Source organism: Gymnodraco acuticeps, unplaced genomic scaffold (genome assembly GCF_902827175.1).
Source record: "Gymnodraco acuticeps unplaced genomic scaffold, fGymAcu1.1, whole genome shotgun sequence".
Classification (NCBI taxonomy): domain Eukaryota; kingdom Metazoa; phylum Chordata; class Actinopteri; order Perciformes; family Bathydraconidae; genus Gymnodraco; species Gymnodraco acuticeps.
Genome location: NW_022992265.1, coordinates 3603808 through 3622350, shown reverse-complemented (window position 1 = coordinate 3622350; position 18543 = coordinate 3603808). Strand labels below are relative to the sequence as shown.

At 39.9% G+C, this 18543-nt stretch overlaps 1 protein-coding gene across 1 annotated transcript in view; it reads right to left on the bottom strand.

The window, feature by feature from the left end:
• Nucleotides 1-18543, bottom strand: part of gbe1b (glucan (1,4-alpha-), branching enzyme 1b) — a 118000-nt gene that overhangs the window by 16792 nt on the left and 82665 nt on the right. Inside the window, exons 14-15 of the mRNA XM_034207095.1 lie at nucleotides 17838-17968; nucleotides 5826-5943 (exon numbers count right to left, since the gene is read on the bottom strand). Coding sequence (XP_034062986.1) covers nucleotides 5826-5943; nucleotides 17838-17968 — 249 coding nt within the window. The remainder of the gene's footprint in view (nucleotides 1-5825; nucleotides 5944-17837; nucleotides 17969-18543) is intronic.

The following is an 18543-nucleotide window of genomic DNA, read 5'->3' as shown; positions in this document are numbered from 1 at the left end:
TCAGAGTAACATTAAGTACAGTCTGCGGCATATCACATCATAATGTATCATATATTTCCTTATCTGAGTCAGCTGAGCCGTATCTGGCCGTGCAACACTCACAGTGTCACATAGCCTACTGTATGCAGAAGTATTATTTTAAGCAACACATTAAGTTGACGAAACACTCGATTCAAATGTAATTAAAGTCAGATCTACTCGTGTTTTAGACGGGGCAGTGATATAAACCTGTTAATGTACGCATTCAAACACTTTTTCTTTTACCAGCTGTATTCACCTTGCAGATGCAGCTATGTGGCTTTTATCCTGGATAAAGAGTTTAAGTCATGGATGTTTAAAGTTTAATTTCTTCATATGTCTAATATTATAGTTGACTTTTCATTCAGGAAGTATGACGCTGCGCTGTCAGTACGCTTGTACATGTTTGTGATAATCTTGGTCGAATGCTCCAGATACCACCCCTTTCATGTGAACGCGCACCTAACTAGATAGGACACGGCTGGCTTGAGCGATCCACTTGGTAACCCGCGTCGTGTTTTGGATTAGGCCAACCGGCTAACTCAAACATATCCAGGTTAGGTTGAACCAGCTTCGTAGTACAGGCCTCAGGCATGTCTCTGTTTGGATCCATCAATCGCTTAACAAGGATCAACCCCCGTAAGGACTCGTGTGCATGCATCTAAGACTCAAGGTAATAACATGACCCAGACTTGGTAGGTTAACAGAGTCACCAACTGATTAAAGGATATTATCGGTTTCCGTTTACAATTTGTATTATGTAGTTTTAGTTGTTTTGTCACCATGTTCAGTGATCAACACTTAATTTATTGTTTTTTTTTGTCCTCCATAGTCACAATAAACAAACATTAAGCTCCTGAACGAAGGAACATTTTTTTCTAAAGATAAGGACGTAACAGAATTGTAACTTTCTGAGCCAACAGTATCTCAGTTTACAATACAGCTATTGAATAGAAAACTTTTAAATTGCGTTTCTATATCCCGACACACAATAGATAAATGCAAATACATTGAAATGCATTGTGATCTCCTTGGAACACTTTAAATGTATACTCAGTGTTTATTGTTCCATACAGTATACACAGTAGGATCTATCAGTACTGTATATTTGTACGTGCAGGTCCTGTCACAGTTTTATTCTATAAGTTCACACTTCAACATCCACCCTTAGATGTTTCTGATGGGAATGTACATCTTTTGATCATTTTCTACAAGCCTGCTTCGTTTCCCTCACTTTCTTCCTCACTTCAGCTTAATTTCTTTTTGTGAAACTGTCAGAAGAGACAACCCCTTTGATGCATGCAAAGTTTATCAAAAGGTTTTGAAGCGGCTAATTATTCATCAGTGTTTCTTAGCGTAACGTATTTGACATTATAACACTCCAATAAAACTATAAATGTGACAAATACCAGCACGTTTTTTTTCACTCGGAGAGTTTGATTCTCTGACTACACTACTTTTTCGCCTTGCTAAATTAATAAATGGTAATCGCTCAATCGCTGTAATCCTAGTTGTTGATGTGTGAGATTCTCATGAAATGCCCTGCTGAGTATATCAAGCTGTCAGTTCACTCACATGAACGCTTACAGTAGCTGCAACATCTTTTTATTTACACAAAGGGAAGAGTGCATTTTCCATACTTGTATTCGGCTTCATTGCAAGCTGTTCAAACATCTACACTCTTCATATTGCTAGGGATGAAATGAAATAAACCCTGATTCTTTTGTTATAACTAACAAACCCTACTTTAAAAGAAAAAACGATTAAAGGACGGTAAGAGTGAGTTTAAACTGTACATTAACTGACAAAGACAAAATAATAAGCTATACTGTAACTCACCATGAATCTCAGGAAAGCTGAGATTAGGAGGACCATACTCTGTAGGTTCATCGTCATGCAACTCTCTCACATTTCATACATGTTATTTTAAGTTATAAGCCATTTTGAGCTCAATAATATAGACCCCTACTCAATCCCTCAGAATAAAAGATAAAATAATTATATTACAATGAGCTTGTATTTAATGCAAAGAAGGATAAACAAGTAAATAAAGCCTACAGGCATTTTAATGGGACATGTGTGCCTACTGTTTATGTGATGAGTGCAAAGCCCCGGGTCTGACTGCACTGACAGGCTGTTCCTTGTTTTATTGGACACTGGGGATGAGAGTCAGCTAAAACACACATACTGTAAATGATGTTAACACTGAGAATTGATAGCTGTCTTCAACAAGCCGCCAAAGCTGTCCGTTAAGTTGTTAGCCAAGAAGGGTTGGGTCTGATTTGAGTTCTGTCGGGTTCAGACTCAGGCCTCAGACTGGGTTTAGGCTACAGATGGATCAGCATTTCTTTGAGCTCGGTTTACTGAGCTAAATCTTTCCATCGCTAACTCTGACAGTCACTGTTTATCGGAAAGTGTTTATTTTTTGTCTCTATCTTCACTTTTGCTGAAACAATGTCAATTTCCCCTCTGTGGGAGGAATAAAGGCATTCTGATTTGATGCGTTTCAATTTGTCTACTAAATATCCCTTCCCACTGTGCTTGAACTCAACCCAAACTCATCATTTTAACACATTCATCAATTATCTCAGCATCTACAATAAATGCAGATTATTTCATTTGACATTTGCGTGATACTTTAACTACTTATTAACCTAATAGCAACCAATAAACAAATGTGAAATTTGAATTATTTGCGACAATTTTGTATACTACTTCTAATAAGGCACTTTCTATTAACTAATGTTTTATTAAGCATATCAAAACCATTAGTTACAGCTCATACTACATTTGTAAAGGTTGACTTAGACTTTTGAAGTGGGAAATCAAATAAATCTAAATATGTTTTATAGCAAGCCATGTAACAGAAGAAGCATTTCATGTAGTATACTTTAACATCTTGTACATTTATTCATTTGTTATCAATTGAAATATTATTATTTTAGTTTGTTTTGAAGAAGATTTTTGTCTTCATTGATTTGTTTAATAATGGAGAAAAGAATTGAAAAAGCTAAGAGATGTAACACAACAACAGTTCAGCAGCACATTGGTAAACACGGTTCTGTTACATGATGTCAGCCTCCCGGGCCACGGGGATGCTCTCGGCTTCTTCCAATTATGTGCAGTCTGAGGAGTGTTGCATTCTTGGAGGGTAGAAAAGTTTGTTATTGCTCAAAAACGGGGAAGCTGGAGAACGGACGGACCCATTAAAAAGACAAAAGAGAGGAAGTTTTGCGGAGACTTTGAAGCAACAGTTGTTAAATAAAACATTGACGATGTGGGCAACTTGCGCTGCCCCCACAAAGGCCTTCTCTGATTATTCTTATCATAACCAGGTAGGTGTGAGGAGGAGGAGGAGGAGGAGGAGGAGGAGGTGGTGAAGCATTTTTATGCAAGACTACAGTCTCTATTTGCAATCAGGGTGCCTGTGAAGGAGATACAGTATCCACAGAAGGGTCCCCACCCTGCCGACTCCTTCCACTGCCTTTCATTCCCCATTAGTCCATTAGGGTGCCAACATTTGCAGATGACTTGTTAACTAAACTTCACATTTTGGCCAAGAGGGACGTGGGTGAAGCAGTGGTGTTTGAATTAATAAGAGATTTAAGAGAATGTAGAATTTGAGTCCTTATCTGATGAAACCTAAGCTAATACGATGGAGGATAAGTGTCTGTGTGAAAGAGGCAAAGGCTTTTTAAGGTTAAATAATGTTGAAACGATGCTCTAAATAATTAGAGATTTTCCAAGCAAATTCTTTAGGCTTCAAAGTGCTCGGTCCGACTCCTAATATGCAGTTAATGTAGAGTGATAACATTCATCCATTAACTGCAACACTTTAAGTATTGATCTGAGGAGGTTCAAGTTGAGTTCAGGTAAACAAACACCTTATCAGGTGCTGTGTCAACTCTTGTAATAACTGGAGCAGCTTAAGTGCACTGCATGGAGATATTTATTATTTGACTTAACAACCTAAAAAAAACAGCAGGGGAGACGAAGGCTTTCAGACCACTTCCCAGACATCACTGTCCCCACACACTAATCGGATTCATTAACATAAGATCTAACACATGCAATCAGCCCAGTTACAGTTGGAGTGTCTGGGTATCAGTGCCGATCCTCACTAATTCATTCCTGACCTTATTCATAAACATCTTAGGGCTTTTCAGCATTTAATCAAGGAAACAAATGACATCAGGAGGCAAAGATGAGGAAGATTTTCGAGCACTCTGCTTAACATGCACATCAGTGTGTCTTTCTATATCTCAAGTACCGACCTATTTCATGCTATTAGCCTAAAGCAGTCCCCATGATTGAAGCCCAGTGGTCTGTTCTCCGAGATATGTCTCTCCCCTCTGTGGGGCCTTGTGAGTTTAAGAGGCATTCACATAAAAATGTAAGTTCTAACACAATGAATAATGCACATTGTTTGCTGGAAAATCTGAAAGGGCTGTAGATATCAGACTCCCATAATACCTCAATGACTCCAGGATAACTGCCAACATGAGTAGGAATGCAGATATCATATTCATAAACAATGGATACCATCCCCCGATAGCCTTTTCTTTTAGAGATGCAGCCACATTTGCTCATTTTCTGGATTCCGCATTAAAGGCTGACCATATTAATGAGGAAGATACTAAATGATAGAGCAGTGGTTTTGCTGAGAGGCCCAGACCAGGGAGATGTTGGCTGTTTGCCAGAACAGCTCTCTTTCATGACAGCACACTTAAACCTTATTAGAATGGCTTCGAAAGGATCCTCTCACTACAAACTCCATTTCAAGCTAATTCAATTGATTTGTGAAATCAAACACGAAACATAAAAGGACAAAACATTAAAACACTGACAACCATTTTGTCATATTTTGTAATTGCTACAAGCAGGTTGAGTGTACACCTCTTATCCTGCTCAAAGAAAAACACTAAACCACTGCAAACCAACAAAACAATATCCACCTATCAATGAATAGAATAACTGGCAAGTTTGAGGGCATTACTTGTTATAAACTAATGGCAGTGCAGCAAGGAAAATGTTATGATATTTGATGTGAAGTACAGTAAGCTCACTAAAGTACATTTCAAATGGTTAGTAATGTTTATAATGTGTGAGACTTTCGGCTTCCTATACATATTTATCCTAAAGATACACACTTGTATTTGTAGCTCTTATAATGAGCATTTTGTGTAACATTAATTAAGGAATTATATTAAAGTGTACCAGTGTCAGGATCCAGGTTCTCATTGGTTAATGGCCTACATCGAAACAGTCTGCAAATACCACACGTTTCAATGCAGCTAGCACAAATTAAATGCACCTTTCATCCAATTTGTAACAATACGAATGAATGCCAGACATACGAGTTGGTAAAGCTATTGGCAGAATACATAAGAGAACAAAATGCTTGTCCACAGTTTTAATCCATCTTTTTTTTCTCCAGAGATACTCATGAAGCTGTCTCCTCACCACCCACTGCTGCTTTTGATACTTTTCAGCTGTGAGCAACTCCTTCATATGGGTACTGAGTTGAGGGAAAATGGCGTCAATCAACAGCACACTCCAAAATCATTTAGTATGCACACTGACATTTTTGAGTACACTTCATTTTGTCACTTTTTGCGGTGTGAATGTGCAACATCCTCCACTGTTAGAATTAGTATGCAGAATGGGATGGTGATACAGCATAGGTTATTAGAAAAGTGGCAGAGAGAAGGTAGTCGACAACAATGGCCCAGGACTTCTGATTGGAGTGCACTCCATAACAGTGAGGATAACAAGAGATGACCTTTGATAAGTCAAAAAAGATGTACCTTTATGGAGTTTTGGCGTCCATTGAATCCGTGGGCCTCTGTGAAGAACTCTGTGTTGTGGTTCAGCCGTCCGTGACCTCCATACAGAAGCTCATCCGAATCCAGCTTGATTTTGTATCTGACAGAGATTGACGTTAAGGTGCAATAGCAGTGGGAAACTAGATTATAAGATCTAAGACATAGGAAGCACAATAGAAGGTTTTTATCACCGGCACGTTTGCCGTTCAGATTTGGTTTAGCAGTGTTCAGCAGGTTTATATTCATTGAAGTCTTCGCATCCATCAGCATTCTTCTCCCCTCCGCAGCACCACAGAGTGACGGAGCGGAGCCCAAAGAGACGAAGAGAACGCTGCCTAAAATGAACATAAATACAAAAGTGATTCAGCCATGACCTAGACATCCTGCCTGCCTTCATGCCTGCATAATCGATCTAATGTACTGCATACATAATGAAATGCATCAAGTGTTCAATAGGAAAGCAGAAAATACACTGTCCTTAAAACATTCATTCTTCAAGGACTCTTTTCATGTTTTGTTTTTTTAACAGTGTAATCATTTTGCTTTTTCACATGGTTTTAGATATTGACACATTTCCATACTTTTATTATACTCACATTGATATTTAGTGGAGGCACCCAAAGGCTCTTCTGCATTCAGGTCCGATGTTTACTTCTCAAAATGCATCAGCTCTTTGCATCCACTGTATGTTTGTGTGGAATCTTTCTATGATGGTAAAACAATGAACCATGCCAGCAGTGTGTGGGAAAGAATCAGAATCAAGTTTATTGCCAGGTACGTTTACACATGCAAGGAATTTGCGTTGCTATCTGGTGGTGCGAACATAAACCATCCAAAAAAACAAGTTGCAAAGAAGGTAGAAAAAAAAAAGAAGGATAATACAAGATAAGTATTTTTAAGAAACAATTTAGCATTAAAAAAGTATTTACACCAAATGTAAATGTAACTATACAAATAACCTAAACAAATAAAAAACAAAAAATCTTAGGACAATGAGTATGGCAAACTACATTGTATTATATTATATATGTATTCTATTGTAAAGGGGTGGAGGTGTGAGCGAATGTCCCTTGCTTTTCGCTGTGCTTTTGAACAAGGATGCTCAGACAATGAAGAGCTGTTTGATGGCAGTTTCCATAATAAGGTTGCCAGAGTTTCATAAAATATGTGCGTTCTTGAAGAGCAACCAAGATGGAAAGACAGTGCATGAAATAAAATATGTAAATCAAGCCATATGCTCCAGTGAGCGCTTTAGCATATATGCACCTTTTACAGAATGACATATATCACATAAGGAATTATGCCCTTAGGTAAGGGATTCATAGAGTGCTGATTATTGTGATATCTGAATTGTTAGGAAAGAGCTCCCAAAGTCTGTCTAAATAAAATATGTCCATGCTCACTTTTGGAAAACCCCTCCTGCTTCTTTAAACTGCTTGACATTATTATAGTGCCCATAGTTGCTTGATTTAAAAACATAAAAGACAGATGTCAGAATCAGTTACAAAGACGTTATTAATGTCAGAGGAAATATTGAAGACATTTTAAAAGCCTGATTTAAAATGCAAGAAAGTGCATTCATATATCGTTCAATGTGAAAACTTCTCTCCAGCCAAATCATTTCAGATCTCATGCCAGTCAGAAATGCTTAGCAAAGCCTACACGTGCACCCTGATGTCTAATATAGAAAGACTTCTGAGCAGGAGCGCAATGCATTATTTACTCTACGAGTACTGTAACAAACACAAGGGAAGATGAGCAGACATGTAAACAGCCTTTTTATTGGCTGGCAGAATAATCATCGTATCTCCCCAAAGGCATCACGGCGACGTGTGATGGGACCCTCAAACACTACGGCGCCCCAGAGCTGGGGAAACTCTGCTTTGCTGCCTGCTTGTCTTCTTTGATAGCGATGATTAAAAAGAAGCTGCTCTGTGCATTGTTCCTCCTGAGGAAGAAGACCCCCCCCCCCCCCTTCACACCTCCACTGTGCTACTCCCCACTAGGGTGTTTTTTTGACAGAACAAAGTCCCTCTGCTCCAAAGGCTTTACAACAAGCATCAGAAGAATGTGGAGATATTCTCTCAGGGGTTTACCTTGCTTCTGGGAAACTGAAGATATGTCATCTCAAAGGTTAATCCTCCTAATACAAACAATACAATCCTTGACATTAAACATTCAGAAGGTGCTTGGAATGCCAATAACATGTTTCAGACGGGATGTGAGTGTAGTGGTGTTCCACTCTGCTTGTTGTGCTTTTCCAGTCTTGTGGATAGCATAATGTAAGTGTTCAAGTCTGTTGCACGCACAGAGCATTCTGGAAATAAGGCATAGTTATAGTCATTCAGATTCCCTGGCAAACTTCTCAGTAAAGGAAGCGAGGACCAGCATCAATTGGTAGTTGAAAGCTTTGAGCGATTACGTCTTTGTTAGTGGCTGCAACAACAGCTTGCAGGTCAGCTGTAAAGTATTGTAATCCATACAGCCTTTGTGAATAAAGGGGAAGGATTTAAGAACACAATCAATTTTGCCCAATGAGCAGGACAACAAAAGGCAGTCCGCAGCTTGATCATTAGAGCCATCGGTGAAAACAATCTGGCCACGACCATGATTGCGTGCAGGCTGTGCCACTTAACAGCACCCTGATGTGGGGGAGCAGGAGCCGAGCCAACTGCCAATACAAGTCTGAGGAATGTGGCATGGCCTTGCAATCGTTCCAAACATTATCCTGCCTTTCCAGGTTTGACTTTTCCCTGCCTTCCGCTCAGTCGGTGCAAGTCACATCAGAGAGGAAGAAGTGGCAAAACAGTTTCTGTCACAGTGGAAAACAGACCCGCTCACAAGTAGCTGCAACTCAAAGAAACTGTGGTAAAGTGAACCCTTAAAGACTTTTGCTTTCAAAATAAAGATATGTCCATCATTTGGTGGAAAGAGCATGGCAGCTTAAAGTTCTGTTTAACAGCCTTCAGTACACATGTATCATGGTAACTTTGTTGTACTGAATTGTTGCTAGAAGCTTATAAAAAAAGATAAGCATCATTTAAGGTAGTACATATGAAATGAAAGTGTACCTATTAAATATAACTAGCTATACATTTGAACAAAAAACCCCATTCTTGTTGGGAAGGGCTCACTGCTACAGTATGTATGGCTGAGTATAGGCAGCGGTCAAACCAATAGTTGAATACCATATTGGTCTTTTATCATAGAGCTAATCATCAAATGGACCAAAAATTGGTAAAATAGTTATTAAATAATGAAACACGTTTTCCAAAAAACCCTCATCCGCCAAATGTATTTGGAGGATTAAAAAAAAAAAAAGGTAAATGAATCAGTCAGTAGTCCTTTGAAGAAATACATCACGGTTTATATTCTGATGTATTGGACCATCTTCGACCTAACGCTGTAGTTGTGACCAATAGTTTCCCTGTGGAATGAGGGATTAATACCAACAGTTTTGCACATTTCCAATTTTTTTCCCAATTATTTTAAGAAGAGGGATTTCATTGATCAAGGGTTGTTGCTGATGATTTGTGGATGTCAGATTACAATCCTTTTGGGCATTCATTGTCTGATCCATTGAACCACACCAATTATTTCAGTTTAGAAAGGGAGCATGATTGTGTTGATCTCTGGTTGGTGGAGTTTGTACTTCTATGGAGATGTTATTGTTGTTGACGAGCATGCTTGTTTTTGGTGTGGTTTATGCTCTAAATTCAATTATTCATTGAGGAGTTTTGAGTGTAGCTGCAGATAATATTCGGGGCATCAGATATCTGCTTCATTTACTGGAAATGAAGCCTTAATGCTTAAAAAACACTCAACCCTCACTGAATGAATGGACTCACTCCATGGAAATGAAGAAGAGGGCTATTCTTCTCAAGTAGGACTCTTATAGATTTTACAAAGCTGTGCCGTCGTGTGGTTTATTTAACCTTCAATACAACTTTTCTATAACATACATAACATAACATAACCATGTCTGCAAATGAATGAATTACCTTAAAGCAGGGGTTTTCAAAGTGTGGGAAGGTGAGCCTCCCCTCAGAGAACATAAGAACAGCCGCGCCCCCCCCCCCAATTATTATTATTATTGTTGTTGCTATAATGCAGTAAGAGAACATGTCATTAAATGCTCTGTTTTCGCTGTCTACCTTTCTCTTTTTTGAGCACGCCATTTGAAATGACTTACTGTATGCACCGATTTTATTGGCTGAGTAGCGTCACCTCCTTAAAACATTAAACAACAACTTTTAAAAAACTTTTTATCTTTATGTTTTAAACTTTTTTTTAAACATTTTTAACATTTTCAACATCGTGGATGAATCCTTATATGCTCCCGGCAACACACTGAACGTCAACTTTGCCTCCTTATTACACTCACCCCTACTTTAGTGGGAACAATGAGTCTGCGTCTTTGATGCGCACAGGCGGATGACGCGGGGATGAAATGTAGACAGGAATAAACGCAGATCATCCTCTGGCTTCAGCCTTGACCGGTACTTGCTTTTGATCAAAGTAAGTATTATTACAATTTAAATAAAGGGCGGTGCCGGCCGTCAGCAGACCGGCCGTTCTGTGATTCTCCAGAACACACAGATGGCCGGTCCGCCCCTGCCAGGACTGGTCCATGAAAATCCTAGCTTCAAATAATCGTGGTCATACTTCCTCCGTTTTCTGCCAGACGCTGTCTCCTTTCTCACTTTAGGTAACTTCGCTAAAAATCGATCCATGTTGTCGCTCGCATAAAGTTAGCTGAAGTTAACTAGCTAGATTTCACTGTTTCTCGTTATTCTTTTCTCACGCTGCGCCTCCCCTGAAGCTCTCTGGCGCACCTCACACTTGGAAAACCGCTGCTTTAAAGTATTGTATGTGTTCTTATATATTGTGCAGTTTCAAAAATAGCTAAACAGGCGTATTTACAGAAATATATGTACAACATCTCTGTTATTATAAGGACTACAAAGAATTAGCTCTGGAGAAATGTTGGTAAAAACTACAAAAATAAGACTGAAGTTATAACAACATGGAGTGTCCCTTAATTCCTTAAAAAAATGCTTCTCCTATTTTTGTCATTTCAAACAGACAAAATGTGTATTTCAGATTAAGCCCCGGATTGATGAGGATGCTTGTGGATGATATCTGGTAGAGTTACAACCCACTGAGAAAATAAATGCTACTTTGTTTATGCAATCCATCTTGATGCATCATAAAGAAGGCTGTGGTTAAAGAAAATAGATGCATATTTGCCATTTTGTAAAATAACATATCCTGTATATTCTGGATAATCAGATTACATTATTGTCACCTACAGTATGCACGACTGCTACTTTATTCCAGTTAGTTAGTGTCACGGCACCTGTGATGAATGATTCAAAACGGCATTCGTGGAACGACACAGACAGAGGAGAGAAAGATGACCTGACATAATCTCACCTGCCTATTGGCACAGTGTAAATCAAAGAGCAATCTGCCCTGACAGCTACAGCTTTCATGACGGGATCCAACTGGGATTTCAGATACTCTAACCAGTCAGATAAAGCCTAGTGCCTGAAGAATGTGTCCACCATGAGAGACAGAAAATATTTTAAAAAACATTGACGGTTAGAATGCCTGTCGGAAAGCTGATGCATTTTAATGGCCAACATTTTGGGTGAGGTGCTCTGCTTCACTTTCTCTCGTTTCTCATGGCGGGAGGAAAAACAACTAGGGGTGCACCGAATGGGAAATTCTTGGCCGAAACCGATACCGAAAATAGGAAACAGTTGGCCGAAAACCGAATGCCGAAAATGATTAATAGAAATATATATATATATAATGTATACATTTTTTACCAATGTTGTTCAGCTACCTGATTATGGAAATAGACATGATTATGGCAAAACTTAACTTAAAATAATAATCACTATTATGGGTCCATAAAACATTTATTCAGCACTTTTGAATGCATACAGTACATTTATATATGTCATGTATTATTGCTAAAAAACATTATATCGCAGTCTTAGTGTCGCCAACTCGTTTCTAATATGCAAAGACAACAAATGCGTCTATGATGTATTTTCGATCAGACGAGATCTCTCTCCCCCGTCTGTGTGCGAGGGGGCGGGGCAGTTTACACACACGCAGCTGCTACATGCAGCGGAGCACACTGCGGAGATGGCGGAGAGAACGCGCTCCGAGGTGTGGTTAAACTTTACCCGTCTCGATGTGGAGAATACTTGTTACCATAAGTGCAATAAGAGTTTAGCATGTAAGCACGAGCAATTTGTCTAAACATTTAGCAAAAGTGCACCGCATGCAGACGGAGGAATGTACCGGGTTCGACCGTCTTTCTAGCAGCTCTGTAGCCCCATCCACGAGTAACGTTTCCACGTCAGGTGTTATGTATGCTAGCAGCAACACACGGAGTTAACTACATTATACAAACATGGGTTAATGATTAGAGGAAACTGAGTTATTTAGTTTGTTAAAATTTCAGCTATTCTGTTTACAGTCTGTCATCAGATTATTTAATACGATTTGTTAAAGGCTCAGGGCAATCTCGATGACAAAGGTCAATGTCCCCCCCCCCCCGTGAGCCAGCCGCGAGCATGGTCGCCGCGTCTTTATTACGTCATCACAACAACACGTTAGGTTACCAACGTAAGCCTGTTCTGACATTCGGTGATATTTTTTCGGCCGAAAGCCGAAAGGGCCTTTTTAACCATTTTCGGCCGAATATTCGGTGCATCCCTAATAACAACCCATTCAAAAGAGGACTAAAGCTAAATAAATTCTTGTCACTGTGCATCAAACTAAGGAATGGTGAGGAAGGACTGTGTTGAATTTTTATTTATTAATCTTAAAGAGGCCCTATTATGCTTTTTGCTGTTGCCCCCTCCTGTGTCAAATAGGTTTTTGTGAATGTATATGGGGTGCAAAGGCTAACATCCCAAATGAGATCAGTATGAGAAAAATAAAGACAATAGGCCGTACAATTCGAATTTCGAAGTAGTTCCACGAGGAACTCTTCTATGAACGTGCCGCTTTGTTCATCTTTACGGCCCGTCTACACTACAGGCATCAACAAATCTTGAAGCTGGGCGTGTCTGAAGCTTGGCGATTTATTGCGAGCAACGCGACCAACAACCAATCACATGAATCTCCCGCCCCCGACATACAAAGCAATAGCAATGTTAAAACGAAGTACACTGGATATAAAATCGCCAAACAGGCGAAAACCTACCAGTTTCACCCACTGTCTATGCCACCTCCCTCCATGCCTGGTTCCTCCGGTTTGTATCCCGGTAAATAGTTCTGGTCGGAAAGAACCGGGTGATTTGCTACCGTAATTTCTCGTTTGGAATATGAGGAAATGAACTGCGGTCTGGCTCTCCCAGCTTGCAGGCGGTTTGATTGGCTAGCGCTTGTACTGGCGGGAATTGCAAAAACGGGATTTGATTGGCTGACGCCAGCTTCGAGCAAGCATCGAGCCTCAAAAGTTGAACATTGTTCAACTTTTTGAACATTGTTCAACTTTTGACGCCGATAGACGCTCGTGATGCTTGCAACGCCTTGCCATGCTACCCACAATGCAGTTCGGCGAAGTTTGAAAGCGTTGAAAGCATTTTTTGACGCCTGTAGTGTAGACGGGCCGTTAGTTGTGTTCTCACTGTTCTGTATATCGCCAATAAATCAATCGCACGTGTGACGGAGAGGGGGTTTAGGGGGGGGAGGGGGTTTAGGGGGGGCGGGGTCGGTGTGTAGCAGGCTGCAGCAGGCAGCAGCAGTCTGCACTCTGCGCAGCCTGCGCTGCTGGCTTCCTCCAAGTTTACAGTAAAACAAACTGGTGGTGTGACCAATGGCCATTTACAATTATTAATACTATGACTATTAATAGCATTAGTCTATATTTTGGTTGAAACTAAGCCAGGACAAAAAAGAAAAACATAAATAATAATAACAAAATATATAAATTAAATGGAATTTTAAAAATAATTTTCGTTTATGGAGACTGTAACGAATATTCGAAAAATCGAATAATCGCTGGCATCCCTAGTTTCTATGTATGATTAAAACAACAAAACTATGCAAACTGCATGCCTTTTTAACAGGGCTCCAACCGGGCAACATTCTGCCAACCTCAGATGTATCCACACCGACAAGCAGTCCACAAAAGCATAGGCGGATTTTGCGGGGGGGCAGGGGGGGTATTGCCCCCTCCTAGTGGCTGAAATATGTTACAGCATTACTACGTCTAACACTGTTGTAAATATAGATGTAATATAATGATTGTTACAATACAAATCTGAATATATCATGTTTTGTTTGAAATCATTTCATTTTTGAGCAGTCGCATGTTGTGACGTGTGTGTGTGACGTATGAGGTTAAGGACACAAGTTCCCTCGCTTTTTTTTGCATACAAGTGATTCAGCTATTGTATTACAATAATTAGCAGTAATGGTTATGCGGCGATCTTTAAAACGTCCAATGTCTGGGACGTTTAATGGCGTCTACTTCTACACTAAGTAGGACACTGGTTAATAATATTGTAGCGTGTGCAAGTAACCAAGGGATATAGTAGTTATCAAATAAGTATAAGATGTGCACAGTTATACGTTGTACAGATGTAATGCACTGTGGTTGGGGGGAGAGACCGCCCCTTCCATATGAGTGTGTGTGTACGGCGGGCATGAGGCGTGCATGACGGGACGAATTGTGTTCGTATATGGAAAAGTCATACTCAGTGCGGTGAGCGCTGGCTTTATTGCTACTGTATCCGTAGCACCCCACGCAATAGTTGGGACTGTGTACTGACGTCAGTAAAAAAGGTTTGCCCCCCCAAGCGCAAATGTCAAACTCCGCCTATGCACAAAAGGTAACTTATATCCATAGGCGGAGTGGGCAAACTTTTTTTACTGACGTCAGTACACAGCAATAAAGCCAGCGTTCACCGCACTGAGTATGACTTTTCCACATACGAACACAACTCGTCCCGTCATGCATGCCTCATGCCCGCCGTACACACACATACACACACTCATATGGAAGGGGCGGTCTCTCCCCCCAACAACAGTGCATTACATAACTGTAAAACTTATCATAACTACTATATCCCTTGGTTACTTGAACACGCTACAATATTATTAACCAGTGTCCTACCTTATTAAAATATTGATATACAAAATATTTGTATTGGAACAGTTTTAGACGCAGTAATGCTGTAACATATTTCAGCCACTAGGGGGGGCAATGCTCCCGCAAAATCCGCCTATGGTTATATCCGTTCTTTGCTGCAGAAGGACATCCTCTGATATGAAATCCGTCTTGCCACATTGCCAAAGCAAATAACACCCTGTATTGGATCCATTTTCAGCGGTACCCAGCATGGTCAGCTGCATCCAGCTATTATTTCTAGATGGAGCAGTGGTGTGTGGCTCCACTGTGACATTCCTGACCCTTGCAGGTAGTAGAAAGTGTAAGTATATGACAGCTGAGTGTAATGAAAAACCACTTTTGGACTCTTTGAGCTCATCTTGTTTACCTTCTCTGCCTCTGAGTGGCACTTTCATCTGTCTTCGCCCCTAATTGGATCCTCTGCACACATTCCCATCGGAGAATCTGCATCTCCTCATGCACACGGCGCATTTACCTTCCTCACACACACACAGCAGATTTGCCTTTATGTGTTTACTGCTTCTCTGTATAATGACAGCCAGAGCTTTGCCCTCACATTTATTTGCATTTCCTCTCAACCCACCCAGTGTCTGAGACCGCTTCTTAGACATCAAAAGAGGCACCAGGAGGAAAAGATGTGGTTCCATCTAAATGAAAATAAACCCTCAAAAACAGTGTTACAGACAATGTGCAGAAAGGCTATTAGTGGTGTGCCCGGGATTCACCCCATCAAGGCAGAGCCGGCAACACGAGGCAGAAAGAACAATTACTGCACATCAAACAAGCTTATAATTAACGCATGATGTTAAGGGGGTTGCTACTGTTATATTTTAATCATTAAATTAACTTGATTATTGTTCAGGGTCACTATTTACAATCAACAACATGTTTTTGTTGCTTTTTGTGGATGGTGATTAACACTAGCAAAATATATTTCTATATTGTTCTTCCGTCAGTGACATTATAATCTAAATATCTATGTAATAATTGCCAGATAATGTAATTGAAGCAAAATGCAATATAATTCCCCTTAACTGATGTCAATGTTATAAAGCATACCGCTTGTTAATATAATGATATCATCTTGCTGATACTTAAATTAGGGCTATTTCATTTATTTTAATTATAAGAAATACTTAACTTATCTTAGCCTTAACATTTAAATGACACAAAGAAACTAATGTTGGAATCAAAAGGAACCACTGCTGCTTAACAGCCTTATTGTCAGCCAATCGAATCATCATCATTTGAGAGTAATTGCTCATGTGTAGAGCTTTCCACCACAGGCATCCAGAGGAAACTAACAAACTCACCATCATATTATTTTAGTCATAGCTGAAAAAGCATTGTATCCAGCCGGGAAACTGTTGGCGGTGTCCGTTATAATAAATACAAATCTGTCAGCTTCCTGTCCCCCCTTCACATCCCTGATCATGAAGCCTACTGCAATCAAAACTGTGGGACTCATTAAATTCCTCCGCGCTGCTCGCTGCGAAGACAGACGCCAAATACCGCTAAAGAAGCCGCTTTCTGAATCACTGGGCTCTGCTATTATTTCCCTCTGATAGCATTACCACACTAGTTCAAACCACTGACCTGTTCCATACCACAGTGACTGCTTAGAATATATCGCTAAAGTATTGGCTTCAAAAATAATACCGCCATTACAATTCCTTGTGTTCACAAGTCATATTTAGTTGAAATAAGTCAGACATATTGTTTAGATCCCTGGTCCACATGTCAGTGCAGAGCAATGCATATTCTCAGAGATTGTTAGCATCTTCAATGCCCTTTCAAATGTATTAGTAGATTCACTTTGAACCATGTCGAGCGTTCAAACTCATATCAGCAATTACAAGTGAAGATGACTGGTGAAACTATATAAGGGAAAACTCATGTACAGTATATGTTACTGCCTCAGGGACCAGTTAAAGTGCAGCTAAACTCCAGTGTCTGACGGACAGCTATGTATTCAAGTAATATTATTTTATTGCAACTCATCTTACTCTAGTATGTAATACTAAAATAGGAGTTAAACACACTTGCTACGTCCTAATGGTTTGTTTTTTAGATCATTGTTGGATTACATTATGTTTGTATTGTTGCTAAAGTTGTGGACTTAAACTAAAATAAATGATGACTTTTGGTTTCACACAGGAAAGGATAAGTTGTCTCCTACTGTAGGTTATAGCTTGACCTGCAAATGTGTTATACTGCAGATCAAAATTTAATACAAATATATATGTTTATGGGAGCATTCTGTATGCCTTTTCCCTTGGCTTTTTTGTAGACGTTAAATACAGAATATTGCTACTCTTATCATTTAAATGTCTGTGCAGCCACAGTAGTGGCATTGTAATGTTAGCAAATGCCGATCTGATGAGAATGTGGCCACTGGCTTTGGTGCTGGAAGAACGTAAAAGAAGAGCTAGAGTTGATAAGATATATCCAGTGGGGACTATTAATGTATTTACTAAAAAGTTGTTGACCTACTTCATCTCACTCTGGCCCAAAGCTCTGCACATTCCCAAAAACGTTAACAACTTTTTCTTAAGCTTTGAAAGTGTTAGTGTGCACACTGCACATAAATCATACTTCCCACCTTACCATTGCTGCCCTTCTGGAGTTTTTAAAGGACATTTACTGCCTCTGTTGAAATATTTAGCAGTTAGCGATTTTGTCAACCCTAAAATATTAGTCACGTTGTTGTATAGAAATAAATAACAAAGCCCTCTTTACTTTAAGAGGCCTTGAAAGTGTGATAGAAGAATGCCAATTCCTGAATATTTAAAGGAAAACAAGCTTTGCCATGACAGACGAAAGCTAAAGGATACGTTCCTGGAGTTTCTACAGCCACCCTGTAGTCCTGGAAGCTCTTACTGGCGTTGAAGTTGAAGATAAAAAGCACACGTCCCCTCTCAAACACAATGACCTTGTCCTCTTCATGCTTGGCGCTGACAAAGGCCTGGAGGGAAAAAAGAGAAAAAAAAGGCTCATAAATTAGTTTGTCATGAATAGTAACCCCCTTCCCCATCTTGAATTTGGAAAATTGACACGTGGACTATCCTGAAATAGGCTGAGTAACATTCCTACATCACATTTCAGGTGGCACTCCTCAGCAGAACATGGCAGTTCAGGACAGTGCGAGACACACACTGTCAGCTCTAGACAGCTGCACATTATGAAGCCACCACTCTCCTGTGGAGCGGGCTACTGTTAACGTGTCATTAGCAGAGATTATCAATGTCACCCAACCTCCTATTTTTAGTGCCTTGTTCCTCGAGCCAATTTCAGGGCAGCATATTCACGGCTGAACGAGAAGATAAGCACCCCAGCAAGGTTAGGGATGAGCTGAGGAAAATATGCATTCTCACCTTTATAATTGTGATTACATTTGGAATCTGTTAATGCTTGTTAGTTTCTATTGTTTTAATTACCCTGCCTCCAGCATAAGTCTGACCTGAAACAGCACCTTTGGGTAAAATCTTGGCCAATCAGAGAAAGGTAAATGCTTACAGCAGCACCATTTGTGACCTTGGC